Source organism: Plodia interpunctella, chromosome 6 (genome assembly GCF_027563975.2).
Source record: "Plodia interpunctella isolate USDA-ARS_2022_Savannah chromosome 6, ilPloInte3.2, whole genome shotgun sequence".
Lineage (NCBI taxonomy): Eukaryota > Metazoa > Arthropoda > Insecta > Lepidoptera > Pyralidae > Plodia > Plodia interpunctella.
Genome location: NC_071299.1, coordinates 4,791,235 through 4,811,766, shown reverse-complemented (window position 1 = coordinate 4,811,766; position 20,532 = coordinate 4,791,235). Strand labels below are relative to the sequence as shown.

At 32.7% G+C, this 20,532-nt stretch overlaps 2 protein-coding genes across 16 annotated transcripts in view; both read left to right on the top strand.

Annotated features, from left to right (window-relative positions):
- Positions 1-20,532, top strand: part of Stacl (Stac-like) — a 116,345-nt gene that overhangs the window by 30,181 nt on the left and 65,632 nt on the right. For all 15 annotated transcript variants that reach the window (XM_053747195.2, XM_053747198.2, XM_053747196.2 and 12 more), the window contains one exon: positions 13,635-13,743. In XM_053747195.2, coding sequence (XP_053603170.1) covers positions 13,635-13,743 — 109 coding nt within the window. The remainder of the gene's footprint in view (positions 1-13,634; positions 13,744-20,532) is intronic.
- On the top strand, positions 7,284-8,200 carry LOC135309743 (sodium channel protein Nach-like). Its single transcript, XM_064436046.1, has one exon. It carries the CDS (start codon positions 7,311-7,313, stop codon positions 8,196-8,198), a length of 888 nt encoding a protein of 295 aa, XP_064292116.1. The 5' UTR covers positions 7,284-7,310; the 3' UTR covers positions 8,199-8,200.

Below are 20,532 nucleotides of genomic sequence, written 5' to 3'. Positions count from 1 at the left end.
TTATAAATGGGAAAGTGAGTTCGTTTATTATTATTTATTTTATAACGAGAAAAGAACAACTCCCGAGAGATATTTACACGGTCGTAGATGAAACGGACAAGAGTAATAAATGCGAAGTGGAAATCACTTCTTTAGGTCCTAAAATACTACGAATGGTTGCACATGTTGAGTAAATAATTAGATTTCCCTATAGGTACGATCGGAACGTACTTTCAAGGCTCAGACAATCCATTTATATAGACCATGAGGAAGCAATAAAGGAAAGCCTTGCTAGCGAATGCAGCATTGTAATTTATTTCATAATCATTTATGACGAGATGCAGGATTATTCATTTACCAGAAACTAAAAACCATTTCAGATAAATCTACTAGATTTTTGTTATTATTTTGATATCATTTGGTATATAAAGTTACAGATGCAGAATCACGTCTTTATCCCTTGCAGGCTAGACAGGGCCAAGTCGAGAAACTTTAGACTATGTTTAGTTGGATACCTGGTTTATTGGTATGGTTATAAAAAATATTGGAAAATACATAATATATATTTTTTATAGCCATGGTTGGTAACTATAAATGATTCTGATTACAATATCACCGCAGGACATCAGTTTATTACATATTATAAAACAAAGTTATTTGCTACGTCTGCGGCTATTAATCTGTCTGTCTATTTGCCATAAACTCAAAAACTGTGGCACGTATTTTCATGCGGTTTTCACCAACAGATAGAAATTATTCCTGGTTTAGGTGATTTATTATGTTTTTACCCAAACGAAGCCGAGACAGGCCGCTAGTAAAAACATAAAATAAAATGGTTTGAACTACCGGGCCTAGGTTAACGGTGGAATCTCATTTGGACAATGCAATTTAGAGACCGCCGCGCTGACCACGTTTGGATTTTGTACCTGCAAAGAGCACCACTTTGTTCCATATATATAACAGCTTTTAGTTGCTCCCGATGGATTCAAATAGAATTTCCCTTTTCAAAAAAAGATAATCAGTACTTTTTGATTTTTAACTTGACATGTTCCCAGTCTTGAATTAAGTTGTCTTAATACAAGGTAAACATAAGTCTAATCATGATGCTCATCTACTTCCAAAATAAATTTGGTAATAATTTCTAACCATGGAATTAGGTAGGTACTTAATTATTTTACACATTAATAATAAAAATGTATATATTAATATTTAATGAGTAGGTACTCCGGTACGGAGTACTCATTCCATGTTTCTAACATATTCAAAACTTTTTTAACTCGACACTTATTCAAATGTTGACTTTGAGAAGTCTTGGTTGTCGCCAAATTTCATCGTTATTAAATTCTCCCTTTATTCATTCCATAATGCGCAGAAGCCATCACCATAAAAAATTTAATAAATTAATTTCAAATGTTTTTGTGTTACCTCTAGTCAAAATAATCACAGTCAATCATGCTTATGAAAAAATAATAAAACCATTATTTTTACAGCCAAAGTAAAGTCCTTTCGTACTCAAATTGAATAGAGGCTGTGTTTGCACGTCTTATTAACAATCAGACTCCCCCAGATTTTGCATTTTATGAGGAACATCTACCACTTCTATCTACCTACCTAACACAGTACTTCCATGCGCTGGTCACAAATCACTCCAAGGATTTTATATCTATGACACGTCGCTAATAATATTAAAGAAATAGGTATAGTTTCCTGTTAATAATTGTTGCAAGATTATAAAATATGAAATTGATTGCTTTTATTATGATTTTGAACCAATAGAAAATGTATTTGGACTAATTCTAACCCTATTCAACATGTACAAGTCAAACGTATGTATATTTAAACGCAATCCTCAAACGCTAGCATACATAATTTATCCTCAAACCACATTAGTCAAACATTGGCCGTACCCATGTCTACGTAATATGACGGTCATGTAAAGAATTAGCTAAAATTATTTTGCAATTTACACCAACACGCGCGAATTACAAATTTGAAGAATTACACCCGCCCATGTAAGGGATGTGAAAATCCGTTCAGTAGGAAATAAATGCATAGCAATCAGATAATACTGTTTAAACAACAAGTATGTATTACTTATTTACCAACATTCCAACATGATAGGCAGGAAACAGCATTTAAAAAAATCAAGTGTTTCTATAGATTTTGATTTGTCGGTATAAAATAGAAAAGTATACCCTAAATCGCCAGAGTCATGCGGTAGATATAGAAGACATTGTACAGATTTATAGAGATATATAAAGTATAACTTTCAGTAACTGATGACATATTGTATGATAAATCAATACTTTTTTTATCTTAAATTCTAGTTGACACTCGTCGCATGCCTGTATGAAAACGATAAACTCAAAAACTGCTAGATGGATTTTTGTACGGTTCATATCTATATATAAATGTAATTTCGTTTACCCGATCGAAGCCGAGACGGTATTTGATTCTCATGAAAAACAAACAAGAAAAATAAAATTGATGTGGTGATAGGAAAAAAGCTTCCTTGAATAAGGACAAAGTTTTTAAAACATTTACATTCTGAGAGTGGACTATTTCTTGATCTTATTTCTAATGAATATTGAATACTCTAGTCAGTTTTGCGAAGTGCATCAAAGGTCGTACTTAATATTTTATTAATGGAAATGGCATGCAAATTTGTGACAAGGGCCAACGTTTTCCTTGTGCAGGCAATCTGTTAATAATTCAGAATTCTCTCGGCCACACCAACACTAATATTAAAGCTGTCAGTTTAGCAGCTGTTTAAATTATGAATTGTGGAGCAATTTGAGTTTGTGTGTTTATGAATTAAATATTGATGGGAAATTTTGGACTTTCCTTTATATAGTTACTGGTCGATATAGTTTCGATACTACCGAAATAACACAATTTAAGGCGTAGTAGTTATAGTTCTATTCCATGGATCATGAATCTAAATAATGCCTGGTACTATTTAAATATAATCTTTAGTTTCTTTTTTGTTTAGAAATTTGCAGGAAAGTTTGAAAAAGTTAGTCATAATATTATACTTGATCATATCCAACTTGTATCTACCAAAGAATAAATAGTTAATGCAGCAGCTATGAGTTTAAGTAGGTAAGCATTTGAATAATGTTCAGTAAGCCTACAGAATGTATATGTATACATGTGTACCTACAGTCGGTTGCAAAATTCCAGTAATACTTTTGAATTTTTATCCGACGAAGAAGGTTCAAAAGTATGACTGGACTTGTTCAGGCGAAAGTACATCGAATAGTAATTAATATATTTTCCGACAAAAAACAGCATCCTCCCTTTATTTTTTAGATTTGCCAAAATCTAATTTTAACTTTCACATTATTTTGGAATGTTTTCTAAATCCCTAGCGTGTGATGATGAAAAAGTGGGCTCTCAGACGACACGCACATCTTTATATATCACTAGGGGTCCGTCTCGTCTGTGCTCGGGTACAAAAATATTAAATTATATATGTAATTCTTCCCAAGGAATCACACTATCTATTAATGAAAACCACGTGAAAATCCATTCAGTAGTTTTTGATTTCGAACAGACAAACGTGATAGAGGACGGTTTAATATTTGTAAGGATTAGGATACACAGTGTCAATCACATTTTTTTAGATTAAAACGTAAAGTTTATTACATAATTAGACCGTTCACGTCAAATATTATATTTCTCAATAGCTACAAACTACTAAGTATATAAAACTTGATCGTGGTCGGTTTTTGAAACAACAGGTTTGGGTGTATTAGCATGTGTAGTGAGGTAGCCACAATCCCCTGATTCGTAAGCCGCAACTAACAGCACGTTCGGCTTTCCCAGGCACTGCGGTTGCCATGTATCAGACACACAATAGGCAAGATTGGATCCTACAGTCTAATTTAAACTGGTTACTGGTTAATAATAGAGAAAATTAATTACCAGTTGTACGTTTCGAAGCTTGTAACTTCTAATTAGGAAGGTTTTCACTGCTAATTAGTGAGTGTAGATACCAAATATTGTTACAAAATTTACCAAATTATATATAATGTAATATATTTTTAGAAATGTAATATTACCCGTCACTGAATCAACATCTAGCTGTTGCCTGTGACTTCGTCCGCGGCGAAAAATATTATTCTCTTCTTACTACTTCCTACACACAACAAAGTCACATTTATTCCATGTTTTGTTTTGACTTGAAAGAAGTAATTTCAATGTTAGTATTTTGACTATTGTCAAAAACAATAACAGTAGGTATATTGTTATATACCTACTGTTATTGTTTTGCAGGAACCACAGAGGAACAAAAATTAAGCAATTAATTATTTCAAAGTCATGTGGTGCACTGGGATTAAGTATCATTCAGGTGGAGAACACAGGTGAAGCATGCACTCTTGTTATTATATGTATAGCAATATATTATTATATTTAGCAAGTCCGGTGCAACAACTGTCACCGTTGACAATGCAAACATGGTTGTCATAAAACATAAAAGACGTAATCTGTATTAATTAAATCTGCTTTACAAAAGTTTTCCAATAGCCCTCGGTTTAGATCCCAACGCGTTATATAGACCGTTGGGAGATATTCACTCTCCCCGCACCTCGCAGAACCCCTCGATTTCCCTCCACACTATCACTAAAGCCCGACGCGAATGCAATTAACATTGCGTAGTTTACATGAATGCTTTTACTTACCGTAATGTGAAACCAGCAATGCACGCCGAATCAGTCAAAGTTCGGCGAACTTTTCCGCGATAATGTGTGCGGCAATAGAAATTCTACTGTAGGAATCAAGTATAGGTCTGTCGGCTGTGCCTATACTACGCCCTAAAGGCGTACAGCCTGCTAAACCAGTGAAATTTCCATATTTCCTTCGGTCTGAACGGTTATTGTAGCGCACTGTAATAATGGCATTGACATATTTCAATACAACCACAATAACCTTAATGTTATTCCTTATAACATGCACCATGGAATATTGAGTTATGATTGTAAATTATTACTTTTTAAACGTTACACTATTTTCAATGCAGTAATATATGGTAAATTGAAAGTAGTTGTTAGATTATGATAAATAACAATAAATAAATGTAGTCTTAATGTAAAAAAAAATGCATCTCGAAAACTATGTAGGTATGTTAAACTATATATGTAAAACTATGTGTGTATGCAAGTGAATGCTTGGGAAAACAACGTTCCTTCACCGCCTCATCCTCTCCCTCTCCGTGACAGAAGATCTAAAGTTGATCTCAAGCCTAGCTTAAGTTAACGAAATATCCTGCATCTTAGCTCAGGGTGCTCCCGTAAGAACCGATTTTGTCCCGATATTGATTTTTAGTGACGGGTAAATACAAACAAGTGATTCCATTTTATCACCAAAATTAAGAGTAAATTCCAATAAATAAATTATTCAATTAAGTCTGTGTGTTACAATTAGATACACAATAAGGACAATAACCTTAAAATTGGAACAGTTCAGAATATCGATTATTTGAAAATAGCCGTAACGAAGCCGTAGCTCCTTAAATAGTTTATACAGTGGAGACCAGCAAGCCGCGGAAATAAATCTTTAATCGATTCAGCACAGTTTAACTGAGAGACCTTTCAATCAATAAAAAAGTAATTACTCTTTGTTTTGGGCACATTTAGTAGAAAAGTGGGAAAACTTCTCTAGATACAGTAATTGAATTTATTATAAGTACATAAGTTTAATAACATATTGCATAAGTTTACATGACGATATATTCTCAATATCATTATTGTTAACAATTTGTGAATAATGATCAACAAACTTAACTCATTTTTCCGAGTAGAAAATACCGATAATGAAAAATCCCTGATGAACTGTTACGATATGTATTTATTTAGTTGATGTTCACTCATTCTTGAGCTGACTGATCAGTAGTTTCAAGTTAGTTGACTCCACATTGCTGAAATTGTTCATTGGTTTTGAATGATAAAGGAATCCATTCAAATAGATTTCTCTATGTTCCAAATCCAATGAACCAATCCGACAGCATTGAAGTCATGACTATATACTACGAATACAATATAAGTATGTATGTCATGCAATATCAGATAGAAAATACAATGAAAGAACCATTGCGTTCATGGCTAAACATTAGATTGACAAGCATAACGTCAGACTTTCGAAGCGTGGAAGACTTGATGTTGATGATAAAACATTAAATGCCACTGTAGCCAAATCTATGTAATAACACGCTCGACGTAGTTTGACGACTTGGCATTGAGCTCTGGGGCTATTTGTACGTCTATAGTGTTTCAGGGATGCTCAAAAAAGTTAATATTTATCGCAAGCCTTGGTACATATGTTATCTGCACACACCTCACTCTCACCTATTTCAGCCTATAAAGAGTAGTCCTTTCATTATTATATTCCGATTTGAAGAAGTAGTGTACAAGATATTGTGGCAAAAGACTCTGTCACAGAGTTAGCAATGTTTGTGTGGCATCCTTCGTGTTGCAGGTGTTCATAGGCTGCGGTACTTAACCACTTTCTAACAAGACGACTGCCCTGATGCTTGGCATATTTTTACGTTACGTATACGTCGTTTGTCTGCTTGGCAGTATAAAAAATACAGTCACATATTAAAAAGAAGATCGAAGATATAACTACATATCAGAAATGTTAATAATAAAAGACTTATTTTCTGGAAATACAATCAATATAGATGTTCCCCCAAATACGTGCGTGTAGCCATATCAAACCTTTTAATCTTCCTTTGTGACATGATCCCATTATATGATTCCAGTTAATAACATTACTCCATAAAACGTTCAAATTACTCTTTTTGTTATTAGCCGAAGACTATATAAACAACCGCTGCGCTATTTTTACATCCAGTTCTTATTTAACATCGCTCAAAAATGTCTAAATTATTAAAACATTTCTCCATTTTCTTCAAAAGAATTAGCTACGTGTCTCAAAATCTTACAGTACACGGCCCAAGATATATTTTCCGCCGAGATATTCCCATAATGTATAGAATAATATATTTGATCATATACATTCAGGTATGGATCGCTGCAGTTGCAACTATCCGCAAATATTATAATCGTTACCATGAAAACACCATTCGTTTTACTACTCGAACAGATTATCTGGAGTGGAATACGACGTTCGCTTCGATCACTGTTTGCGAAATTTCGAACATGGAGAAAATTTGGGCCAGCAGTCAGAAAATAGATATAAATAAAGGAAAATTGGATCGTTTGGTTGGAGAATTGGCTTTCTTTAGCGGAACATGCTTCAGTTGCTTGTCGACTTGCATCGAAGATCCTAAATTATGTGAATTTAATTTCACACAAGTCGTTACCTTCATGCGAACAGTTTGCAAAAATTTGTTCCTGTCGTGCAAATGGAACGACAAAGTTATACAGTGCTGTAAAAATTTCAAACCGATACAAACCGAATATGGCACATGTTTTTCGATGAATAACAAACATAGCCCAGGTTTACAAACATTCTACGTGTCCTCGGAAAACCAGCTCGAAACGGGGACACTGGAAATTATTCTCGCACAAGATTATGAGGTATTTTTGCATTCTCCCGAGGACGTGCCGTTCTGGAACATGGAATATGATCGTAGAATAACAACGGTTTATGGATCTCAAGCAACGATATTATTTTCTATAATGGACGTAATAAACGATCCGGAATTAAAACTAACATCTCCAGAAGTGCGTCGCTGCAGATTCCCCGATGAACTGCCGGAGAAATTTATTGCATACGAGCACTATAGCTACTCTGGATGTGTCATTCAGTGTCGCATCGACAAACAACTAGAATTATGTAACTGCACTCATCATTTATCACCTGACATATATAAAAATAAATTTTGTGACCTAGAAGGATTAAAATGTTTGACAACAAATTTCAATCAATTGGGTAAGATGAAAGTGCCAAGTACAGATGAATCAGCGCTGGAATGCGATTGCTTACCATCCTGTACGGAACCAGATTACAATATTGTGTCTAAAAACTTAGTGGAGCCTCAGAAAGACTTGAAAGCTGGGACTACGACCATCACCCTCAGCAACCGGCCGTACCAGCGGGTGACGCGCCAAGTGGCGCGAACGTCTTTAGATCTAGTTGTTGCTATGGGAAATTGCTTTGGACTTTGCTTTGGTGGATCCCTTCTTTCTATTGTTGAAATTTTGTACTATTTATGCTTCAAGCGCTGGAATAATCCTACGGAGAAATATTAATTTCCTCAACATGAATTCCAAGCAGTACCTAACAAGCTATATAATGATTTATATTTACATAAAGCCAAATGGCCAGATTTGTTAAACAAACTTTGAAATTACAGTTGTCAGATTGCATTAGATACTTCGGGATTTCATCACTGCTCTCACAAACGCGTCTCTCAGTCACAAAAGCACATTTTGTACAAAATAAATAAATTACAAAAAGATATTTCACTAATAAAAAATAGAAAATAAGAAAAGTCAAGTTAGTTTTGGTCTTATATGTATAACTGAAAATCTACTTAGGTTTTTTTTTTCTACCTGAACGAAATAAATAAACATTATATAACAAGTAACTTCAGTCAAATCTATAATTTAAAGATACCTACTCTCTTTAGTCTACATGTAATGAACATTATATGTGCGTGATAATTTATTTAGATAATAATATAATTAATAAAAACGAATTCGGAGTTGTTTGCACAGAATTGAATTATTTTTTGATACAAGCTTCAGTCAGAGAGATTTTGTTACATTCAATTATTCAATGCGTGACAAAAAAATAATATCCATGCAATAGCTAAACCCAGAGGCTCATTGAGCCGATCGACTGTCATCGTAATCGTAATAATGTATTGTTATGAAAACTGAAGTAGAGTAGCTAGTAAGCTAAGTTAACAAAAAGCTTGTAAATACTAACACCATTTTTTTGTTAGCATAACATAAAGAGTTTATAAAAAAATGTTTTTAGAATCACTATTTGCCCTCGAGCTGCTTGCACTCTATATATTTTGTGATGACGTAGACAAAGTCGGCAACAAGTACTAAGTGGCAACTTCCACATCTGTTCTTAATAGCATCTGCAGTAGCATCTGAAATAGTTTGCAGGTTATGTTTTTCATTTTCTTATCCAGTTCGGACTTCTGAATACGATTTGATCAAGTAGAACAGTAAAGTAATTTCATTTCACACAATAAAAATTATAATTTTTTACACAAGCATTTTGCTTTGTATTGTTACTAATGCATTTGTATTGTTAAATAAACTTTGTGTGTAATTTTAAATAAATAATGAAGTGTAAAGCTTGCTATTTATTTATTTGCTTTTACTACTTAAACACCATCTACTATACCCGCTAGTTACACGCTGCGTTAAAAACCAATATAATCCTAACAAAATAAATGCGAAAATTTTGTTTGTTTTTTACCTCTTCACACTTTATCTACTCAAGCCATCTTCCTGAAATTTTGCATAAATGTAGCTGAGAGTACAGAGAAGGACATAGGTTCCATTCATCCCATAAAAAATAACTGTTACCGGAACACGAGCGAAGCCGCGGGTAAAAGCTAGTTAAAAATAAAAATCACAAACATACCTATCTTAGGCAATTTACAAACAATATACCGCGCCCGTATTGGTTTCCCATTCAAATTTAAAATTGAAATGAACGATCTCAATTTACATCATATTACTGAAACTGCAGAAGGCTTAATATAATGCTAATTCGATTACCAACGATTTATGTTATTTGCATGTATTATCATAAAAGATTTGTTCATGTTCATCTTTATAATTTATGAATTTGATTTTAGTCGGTTGCAATTTATTATCAATGAAATTTCACCACCATCCTGGTTGGCGTTCAACAACAGTGCGTTTTCGAGCCACTTTTTATCGTATATACTTTTTTGTCCTATTGTTCTCTGGCCTAGGTAACGATTTTGGTATACAATAATTTGGCATTATAGGTCCAAGGCATAATTTATTTTTGGCATACGGGTAAATGTGGCATAATTAACTTTTAGGTTGGATTAGTTATGGTTCAAATTGTTATGCGCAAACCATTATGCGTAAGAACGTTATGCTTAAAAATCATTATGCCATAGTACAGTATGCTGTGATTACATTAGGGCTTAAATTTTTATACTTATAGATAGAGACCCTCCTTTTTCACGTACCTTCTTCCTGTGATGTACTAAATTATGAAATAAACTTTCCTCAGTGGCGTTCCGTAATAGTTTCTACATTGGGGTTTTTAGAAACCAGTCTTATCGCTTTCTCAAAAACCCGTGTCGGGTTGCCGATATTTAAGAGCTGTATTTGCTTATCATCAGGCAACCCGTGTGCTCGTTTAGCCATTGCCTCTACTATAAAAAAGTAAAATCATTAAATAAAAAGCTATAAAAAATTCTTTTGAATTATTTTTAATTAATGTACATTCAGTTTAAAATGCATATAATTGTGATGTATAAATATAAATAGTAAAATAAATTATATAAGAAAAAGTAAACAAATAAATAGTTTCACTTATTGATACGACTAACTACCTACGATGAACTTATTGTTGGACTTTTAGGACCATTTCTTCCTATGACGATGTGATTTCAAAATAATTGTTCAGAATACTACTTTTTTTTCTATGAGTTGCGCTCTGAGGCTTCAAGTGATTTAGTAAAAATGATGAATAAAATATGAAGTACATTTCTAAAATAAAATTCAACTTTATCAAAATTAAGAGCCTGTAAATATTATTAATCTGATAAATATTATTATTCTTAACATTTTTATTTGATTCAAAAAGTAAATGTAGGTACTAAAATAAAGGAATAGTTAAGAATGATTTTTTTATTATTAAAAAAAATATTCCGGAAGCTAATACTGGGAAACAGGCATAATAACATGTATGTATGTGATACTGGCTGATTTACAATTGAATCTCGACCATTCGATTTTTTCTTTAAGTAAAATGAGCCCCTTAGTTACCTTACTTGAAAGAAAATAAATAGCTTCAGAAATCTCAGTAGATATAGGTTACAAACGAGGGGATCAAATACATCCGTGCCTCCCTTCCTCGGCTCTAACGACGCCAGTCACGGCATTCATCTAGATCATTTGCCGGAGCCAAGCCAAGATGTTATGATATTTTAACGAAAATTATAGATAAAATTGAAAAAGATTAAAAATATATATAGATAACGATTTAAGTGAGTAAAAGCTTGGATTACTCGCCCTACATAGAATTTGAAATTCTCAATGCAGCCTTGCCATTCTATCAAAGTAAAGTTCAAAACATTGAGCATGAGAATTGATGTGTCTATATTGGAAAACTGGAGAGCGACATAAGCTACTTTTTGCTAGTACTATATAAAGTGTTAGTTTTCCTAAGTAAAAGACCGTGTTTCAAATTAAACATAAACAAACACCCGTCACTTCTCATCTGAGCAGTGAACCGGCTCGCTAGATCGCCGGGAGTGATGTGATTGACCTCAGGATCCAAGATTCACTCTCGTATTATTCATGACCACATGTTACGTACTTAACTACTTTAATGGAAATTCATTTCTCTTATTTTCAGTATCTGAAAATTTAAAAAAAAATTACAATTTGAATATTTTTTTAATGATTTTAGCCAATTGGGGTTTTTCCAACCATAGCCTAAGTGATCGCAGCGACATCCACTCTATGGCTCTATGCGCCATAGGTGCCTAAAATTTACACAATTACATACAGTAGTTGAGTTTTATTATTCAGTTCTATTAGTAGAACTAAACGGGGAAAAATATAAACTATTTGACTCTATCTTTGGCCGCCATTTTGAGATAATAGTGCTCTCACACGGAAGTAGACGCAGACGGAGGACAAAACGTAAACGAAAGCAGACCCTAAGCGCGTTCACAATATAATTTACATTATTTTTTTAAGAAGTAAAAATATTTACTCCTCCAATATAAAGGGCTGAGATTGTGTACCTACAAACACGAAAAAACATCAGTATTATACAATGATTTATGTTCTGTTTACTCTGTATACATACAGAGAGTCCACAAAGGTATTATTCATATTATTCTGTGGCACAAGCAGCGATTTGAAGTACTAAAATGATCGATCAATTTTTGCATTCACAGGTAAAATAATTAGTTATTTAATAAGACAAAATTATAATTGTATTATACAATTTTCCTAAAATTTAGAGAGCTCTAGGCTCCGGCGTTTTGCAGCCAAAAATAAAATAGTTTTTCTAAAATAAAGTGACGCATTACATCAAAGCTGAAAAAACCGATACAAAAGAATACAAAGACAGTTTATCTCAACATTATTAACTATTCATCAGAATTCCCGAGCCGCATCCACAGTTTTGATGAAACAAATTCAACTTTTCTTGCCGCTTAAAAGTTTTGTTTAAGAAAATTTTATTGGAATTTCTTTATTTTTTTTTTAATTGGGGTTAACAATGTAAAATAATTACCAATCAGTCAGTGCTTGTATTTGTATCATAATAATTAAGTTAAATCATAGTATTACCATGTCCAGGACTTTCTAAAAACAATAAAAAACTTACATTTCTTTTAAATATGGTTATTTATTTGGCCTAAAAGACGGTATATTTTTATTCATCATGATAGACAATATCTCGTTATAAGAACGCAAAGATCATGTTCCAATTGATCTTAGTCATGAGACAGACAGGATATGTGATATGAGCGATAGCCAAATTGTGGGCTTTTCACTGTTTCATTTCTTCTCCAAAACCTTTTATCCCAATGGGATTAATATAGACACTTATTGTGTCCATTGCAGTTTCCATAGGCCAGTGTGAATAAATAAAATGTATAAATTCATTCACATAATGAGACATAATAATCAAATGTCAGTTTAATTAATCTATTTTATTTATAGCAACATTTAGTATTTTTTGTTCTCTTAAAACTAAAATTAAAACGTCACTATAATTTAAGCCTCGTGTATTTTTTGTTTTTGACATATAGAAAAATCTAATCTAATTTGACAATGATCACTTCAACACTAACAAATATTTATAATTCATACAGTTCGCACAAACGAAGGCCTAGTGAAGAATAAATAAAACAAGATGCTTGAAAGCGAATTAGGAATCGTTCTGCGATCACAGGTAATAAAAGAGCAAAAAATTTAAAGGTAGACTATCAGTCCGCTTTGATACGTTTAATATCTTAAACTCAAAACATTGAAAATGAATACATAATATTTATTTAACTCATGATTCATACTGCCTCAGTAGCGAAGGGTTGTAGAACAAAACACAGAACGCAAGCCGCACAGCGAACCTGTCCCCAAAGTGCGTGTAGCAGAGAATACATTGCTTACATAATTTATTAGGCAGACGTGGAACAAAAGAAGCGAAAAATTCGTATCATTTCATATTCAATTTTCTGATTATTCAGCGTTATTGTATAATATTTTCGCCACATGCGAGCACAGTAGCCAGTTAAAAATCGTTGAAGTTGTTGCCGTGACCGAAATCAGTCGGACACATCAACAACATGATATTTCAATTATTTCATATAAGTGCGCCCAAAATTGAGGTAATTTTTAATTACGTTATATACAGGAAATTACTAATCCAATCCAAAAATGAAAATCAAATTTATGTCGTGCCTTAAAATGTCCAAGAATTAAAAACATAATTTTTTTCAGTGTCAGACTTCACCACACAACTGTCTCAAGTGTACGAGCGACATTCGGCGGAACTCCAAATCCTCGTCGCCAACTTCCGAAAACGGAACAGCGAACTTAGAAAAGAGAGGTAAGTTATTAAAATGTTATATATCACACTCTTTATATCTTAAAGGAAATGCAAGACAATTAGGTTATTGAGTACCAATTCTAGCACTTACCGATTTTAAAATATTTCATTTTGAATACAAAGACTTTTAAAAATTATCATTATTTTTAAATATTCAGTATGCGACGTAAACATTTCCTTTAAGCTTTTTTTATACATTTTGCAGCGTTGGAATTCCATATCTTTTAAAATTTGTTAGCCTATTTTGTTCCTCAGAAATATAGCTAACAAAAAATAAACTCAATCCGTTTTATTGATACCCTCTTTGATTGTCTCTTTAATAATATCAAAAAGTCTAGGGCTCGTTAATTTTCGAAATTTCGGCTCCAGTCCCGCATAATAGTAAGGCTCGACGCTCTTGGCCTAGTTTTCCGGACAATGAACATGTAATGTTTCCAACTAGTAAAGTCCTCTGTTAGTTCTCGTCATATCATCATTAGAACATAAAACCAGGGCCCAGTACGTCTTGTATTATATTTCACAAAACTTCAAGAGTAGCCAAAATAATAATATGATAAGAAGTAAGCTTGAAAGGAATCATACAAAAGAAATGTTATATTGAATTAACAAAAGTTTTAGAAAAAAAGGATTAAACATACTCATAAGGATGATACTCATGATAAGGAATGCCTTATCATCGGTAAACTTGTCCAAATAAAATATCTAACAAAAAAACAGATAGATAGAATATCTACTCTCATAGAAATATTAGCATGATATAATAGAAAGGATTCTAACGATACGAAATTTATAAAAATATGATTCAATAAAGCTGCTGCTATTACTTAGAATATTCTGCTTCAGTACTATTAATAAGCTTATTCCGTATACCTAATATAGTGCATCAATACCAGATCGTACAAAGAGGCACAAAATACTAAAGTAACGATTATATGAGACGCTTCTTCAAATATAGTATTAAATAAAAAAACGGTGTTTCATGTTTTTCAAACTTGTATTTTTTCAAAGGCTTTTTTACATGTTAAAAATAAAAGCGATCAAACCGAATGAAAATGTTAAAAATGAATAATGGATTTTCGTAATGGATGTGCAATTAAACTCGAAATCGTTAAAAATAAAACTACGCATGTATTTGTTTTTTTTTTTCATATTAAAGATTAACATTAGTTTTATACCTACATTTTTTATACTTTTTAGTAGCTTTATAATCATAAAGGGTTCCGTACCTCAATTCGTTGTCCGTCTGTTTGTCCGTCTGTCAAGATCCTTTTTCTCAGGAACGCGAATAGGTATCAAGTTAAAATTTACACCAAATACCCAGGTCTACGATCTCCTTCATCTGGGAAAAAATTATACTTATACGTAAACGCGATCAAAAAATATGACCGTTTATGTCGCATATTTTGCGATTTCACAAGGGGGCAATCAAATCCTACTTCCCGTAAACCAGGAATCATGAAAACTTGGGGCATACCGCACTGATATAAGAAATATCTAAAAATTGGTAATTTATATTTACATCACATCATCACAGAAAAAAGTTATATTTGTAATATATTCAATACAAAATGAGTACATTTTACGATTTCACAAAGGAATCAAAACCTACAGGGTACTTCCCGATGACCTAGAATCATGAAATTAAAGTAAGAGTATATTATGCTGATATATGAAAATCCAAAAATTGGTAATTTACACTTACATCACAGAAAAAATGTCATATTTGTAATTAGTTTCGTACAAAATGAATGCATACGCCCGCTTTTCACCTGTTTGTGTATGTTTTTAGTTGATAAATCAGTCCGTATCCGACTACTTACGTCTCATCCGATTTCTTCACTTATCTTAAATTATTTATTTATTATCAAATTAAAGCACGTATATAGAAACAAGACCTCAAGAACTTTTTGATGTCAAGTTTTTAAATAAAAGTATATAACAATTACCTGCGGGGCTGATACTAATATTATTTCAAAACGACTATACTTCTGAGAATAAATGCCAAAATAAACGCAATTTTACGTGTAGATTTATACATTCTGTAGTAAATATGACTGTGAATAATATTTTTACATTTTTAATCTAATGAAAAAATAACAACTGTAATAGAAACGTCGTTGTCGGAAAAAGAAAATTACAATAATCATTTTCACGTCCGGGATCTCGAGTTAGATAAATCGGTGCAAAATTATACAGATCTCTGGACCCAAAACTTCGTGAAACTTGGTTGATGGTCCGTCCATCCTAAAAAAATATCTCCTTGAACTTAAATTTGGTGGAGAGATTTATTTGACTTTTAGGCGAATAAAGGCCTAGGCACGTATCTGAATTCTATAGAAGTACTATTCTTATAGATACTGGCACATTTAATTTTTGTTCACGTTATAAAACGTATAAGCTTTCATATTATATAAGGTAATAAGGAGACATAACTAGACCCACCGCTCTTATGATTATATATTATCTGCTACAATCTATATTATATTACATATTGTATTTTTTTATTATATTGTAATTTTTTTCTATAGAAAAAAATATATAATATAGAAAAGTTCGATTAACTTTAAAGTGAAAGTTTAAAACATATTTTCAGTAGGAATGCGCTCACACACTTTACTGAGACCAATACCATAGGTGACCAAACAGTGAATTTGTACGAATATTGGTAATAAAATTTTACGTCCGTGCTCGTACATGCCCCTGTTGTGCGATCCAAACGAGTCTCCAGAATCGCCCCTCGCCTCCTCTGGTCAGCTACTGGTTGCATCTTTTATTCATCTTCGAAAGCCCCCGATGTAGTAAAGACGAGGTAATGTAACATTGACGGGGGTAAGATCTCTCGAGGGAACAGTTCGATTCAAGTATATCCTGCCAGAATATTATACATGAGAAATGAAGTTGTTTTAGTAGTTTTTTAGGCTTACAGAAATTGTAAGTACGCCCCCAGGGACACAGATCTTACATCCAGAAAAGATAAAACAAGGCGCAGGTTAAGTTTAAATTCTCAAACCTAAAACTTAAATTATCTCTTCTCAACTCAACTCTTCAGTTGAGTACACTCAACTCAAATTGTTGCCATACATTCGACCTTGTTTTGTCATGATTAATCAATTATTGCAATTTGATTCAACTTATCAAATTGCAACAATTAGTGCAATTCACCCTAAAGGTGGGTTGTACCGTCAACTTCGACGTTAAATATAACGTGCGTAGAAAATGCCATTTTGTCGAAACATCAGCAGCCTGCCGATTAAATTCAACATCAAATTTGACAGTGCAACTCAGAGTGAGTAAAAGTTGAGCCATCTACGATCCATTTCAAAATTTCCGATCATGATGACGGCGACTGTGTGATTTCGGTTGACGATTAGATATTTAAGACGTTTGTAAAAATAGAAACGGTTTGATGAAATCGAAATTGAATTCGCTCCGAAATCTTTATCGAAGGACACAAATAAACCTATCAACTTTACAAGTTTACACCAATCGATTTGTAGTAAAAAGAATTCTACTATCATTCTATTTGGAAAACATGAGTTAGGATTGGAATGAAATTGACTCCTTTGTTGATACAATAGGATAATGCTATAGTTTCTTTTGTTACCAACGTGATCGAAATTTTGAAGAAATTTTGTCATTATTTGATCTAAAGTCATTGAGACGTAAATACTGATTGGCGTTATAAAAGTTAAAAGACCTCGGTTTCAGCACACATGTAGGCACACAATTAAATACAGATTATAACATATTTTGCCTACCTATATCTGTTATTGTCCAGATAGTTTGGGACCAACAAAGTTTGAAGCGAAAACTTTAAAATCAATTGTCATGGAACTATATAAGCGCTTGTCGAATTTGAAATTGCCGGTAATATCCGCAAATTAATCAGGAAATTGCTTCTAACTAATCTAATCACCTCCTAATTAAACTAACTTCAAATACTGCAATTTTCCAAAAATATAGTCCTTTGATGGAAGAAGTTATGTATAGTTGTAATACAGGTTATTTTCACTTTTAGCAAAGAACGAACTGTCGTAGTAAAGTAAGCATATCTGATATAGTCCATTTTGAGGTTAACCTGCGCTCCATTGCGTTTAGAATTGGCGTAGGTACCTACTTTATGTTTTTCTGCGCAGATTAAAGTTAACGTCAAAGTTGACTGGTGCAATGCATCCTTAAAATGTTAATATAAACGTGATAAACCGTTTAATCATTGATACCTACCGATGTTGATGTCAGATATGAAACAGTGTGTACCATACTTGTGTTATATTCGATTTCTGATAACCAGATAAATCCACACATACCTACCTACTGTCTACACTTTCTACAGATCACGTTTCACACAACTAGAAAATGGCGTATATCCCTCGCTTTTTCGAAGAGTAGCGGTAAAGATTTAATTACATTTAGAGATATTTGAAATTGAATTCGGGATTAAAACCTATCAGTGAAGCAAGCGCAGTTGGATCTATCGGCAGCCGTCACCGTTATATACTGTCGCCTCAATTATAAAGATGCGAATCTTTTGAATTATACGTATATAGTTAACTTATATAAAAAGTAAAAGGCTTAAAATGTTTTGCAACTATAGCAATGAAGTTATAATTTATGGACTTTGTTATTTATTTAAATCTATTATTAAGAAAGTAAATAATAAGTAATCTAACAAAATAAAATCAATATGATGTGTATTTTTATTCTAAAATTGCGCAATGATAAAATAATAGTCCTCTTTTGTGCCTGAGAGATAAACGAACAAGTTGTACAAAATATGAATAAAATAATCCTCTCACTGGTGTAAATTCCAAAGCGCGACATGTCGAGCGGTGACCTGTAAAGGCAAAGGACAAAGGTACGCTGTAGTTTGAAGCGAACTATGTCACTTTCCTGAATATATTGAACACGACTCTATTAGATTTCTGGTCATTGACACGTTTGGCATAAAAGCACGACACGCCAGGTGCCAAAAAAGTAACAAGAATTCGAAATTACAGTGTAAAAAAATAATTACAAACTTCTGAAAGAATTATTTCAAATATTTTTTTAATTACCTATACATTTTGAAGGTATCATCTATTTCCCAATGTTACACATGTAAATAAAATACATTATGTATAAAATGTTGTAATTGTAATATATGTTTATATTTATTAATTACTTATATAATTTATTTGCCATTTTCAACATTTGTATAGACTGTGGTATAAACATAAACCATATTAATCATTTATGATTTATAATAACCGTATTCTGAAAGCCGGCGGGTGGCGTGCCGCTAGCACCTGAATAGCGTGTCCGGTTCAATTCACTTGGTACTTATGTCTTTCAACAATCGGAGTCACATTCGAAGTGTTTCAGTAACGGACATCAATTATACCTACGTATTCTTCTTCTTCTAAGCTTGTCGACTCGGCGAATGAAATTAATGAAGACAAATAAAACGCCACCGATAAAAACTATATAAATAATATATTTTATGAATGAATCACAGTTTTTATACCTATCCTAGCTTTTGCCTACAACTTTACCATAAAATCCATTATAGTTTCCTAAAATGTTATTAATAATTGCTTTTTTATCATATATTCAACCTCCACAAAATATAATAGTTGTCACAAAATATAATAGTTGTGTTTTTTCAATACCCATCCAAACAATGAATTCATTGTATAAGTGATTTAATATTTTCTGATAACATGACTATTTATTGATTGAGTGTCCCTTCAATCATATATAATATTGGTACTTCCCGGAAGAAATAATTCAATTCCACTATTCTAACACAGAAGTTGGCACTTTGTGCAAACAGTACGTTTATTTGTTCGAGACAGCCTGCTGGGATACGTGCCTGAAACGATCCCTAACGTGCATTATAGATGAGGTCAAGTCCTAAATTAGCTAGAGGCGTACTGCGGCCTCCTCTTATAGAACGACGTCTAACTCCACCTACCTCTGTTTAACATGACAACGCGGATAACGACTCAACTGAGACCGACTCTTCAAATCGAATCACTGAATGGGAGGGACGACTGTCTGTCTATTGAATTAGGTGACACAGATTCCCGGAATATCGAATTACCTTCAATTGTGATTTCATAATCCAATTGTCTCCACTAATTTTAAGAAAATAATTTATGTATATATGAACTTTTTTTGTAGTAAAATGCTTTCTGCTTGGTGTTTTTATGATTGACTTGTTATTCTAGGCTTGACGCACCCTTCGCGTCGAGCCAAGGCAGTTTGTCTTGATCTCAGCCGTAATGGTCCTTCACAATATCTTTACCTTTATTTTGTTGTAAAAACTTTTTTCAGTACAAATTCTTTCGACAAAATAACAGATGAGATGACTTGAGAAGAATACAAATAATTTCATTTGCAAAAAGTTTTTAAAAAGAGTCATTTTTGTTTTGTTTTTATCTTTTGTCTTTATTATGTTATACCTACTTACAATACAAAGAAAATAAACTTGTTGTTTATTTGTTGTACTCATTTAACACTGGATGCAACTCATGTCTTAATAAATGCCATTGTTTATATTGATCACCTTATATTTAAAAATTAATAATAATGCCATTGATCTAATATTTAACTATTGCACGCTAAATTCAATTTCACATTCAGACAGAAATATAGCGCTAATTTAAAAATCAGGAGAAACACATGACATTTTATTATTGAAAAAATATATATACATATATATATATTTAATTATGATTATCCATCGTTATACATTCACGCTATTAGTTGCTAGACACCTCACTAGCTGAAATGTGTCGCAAAAATTAC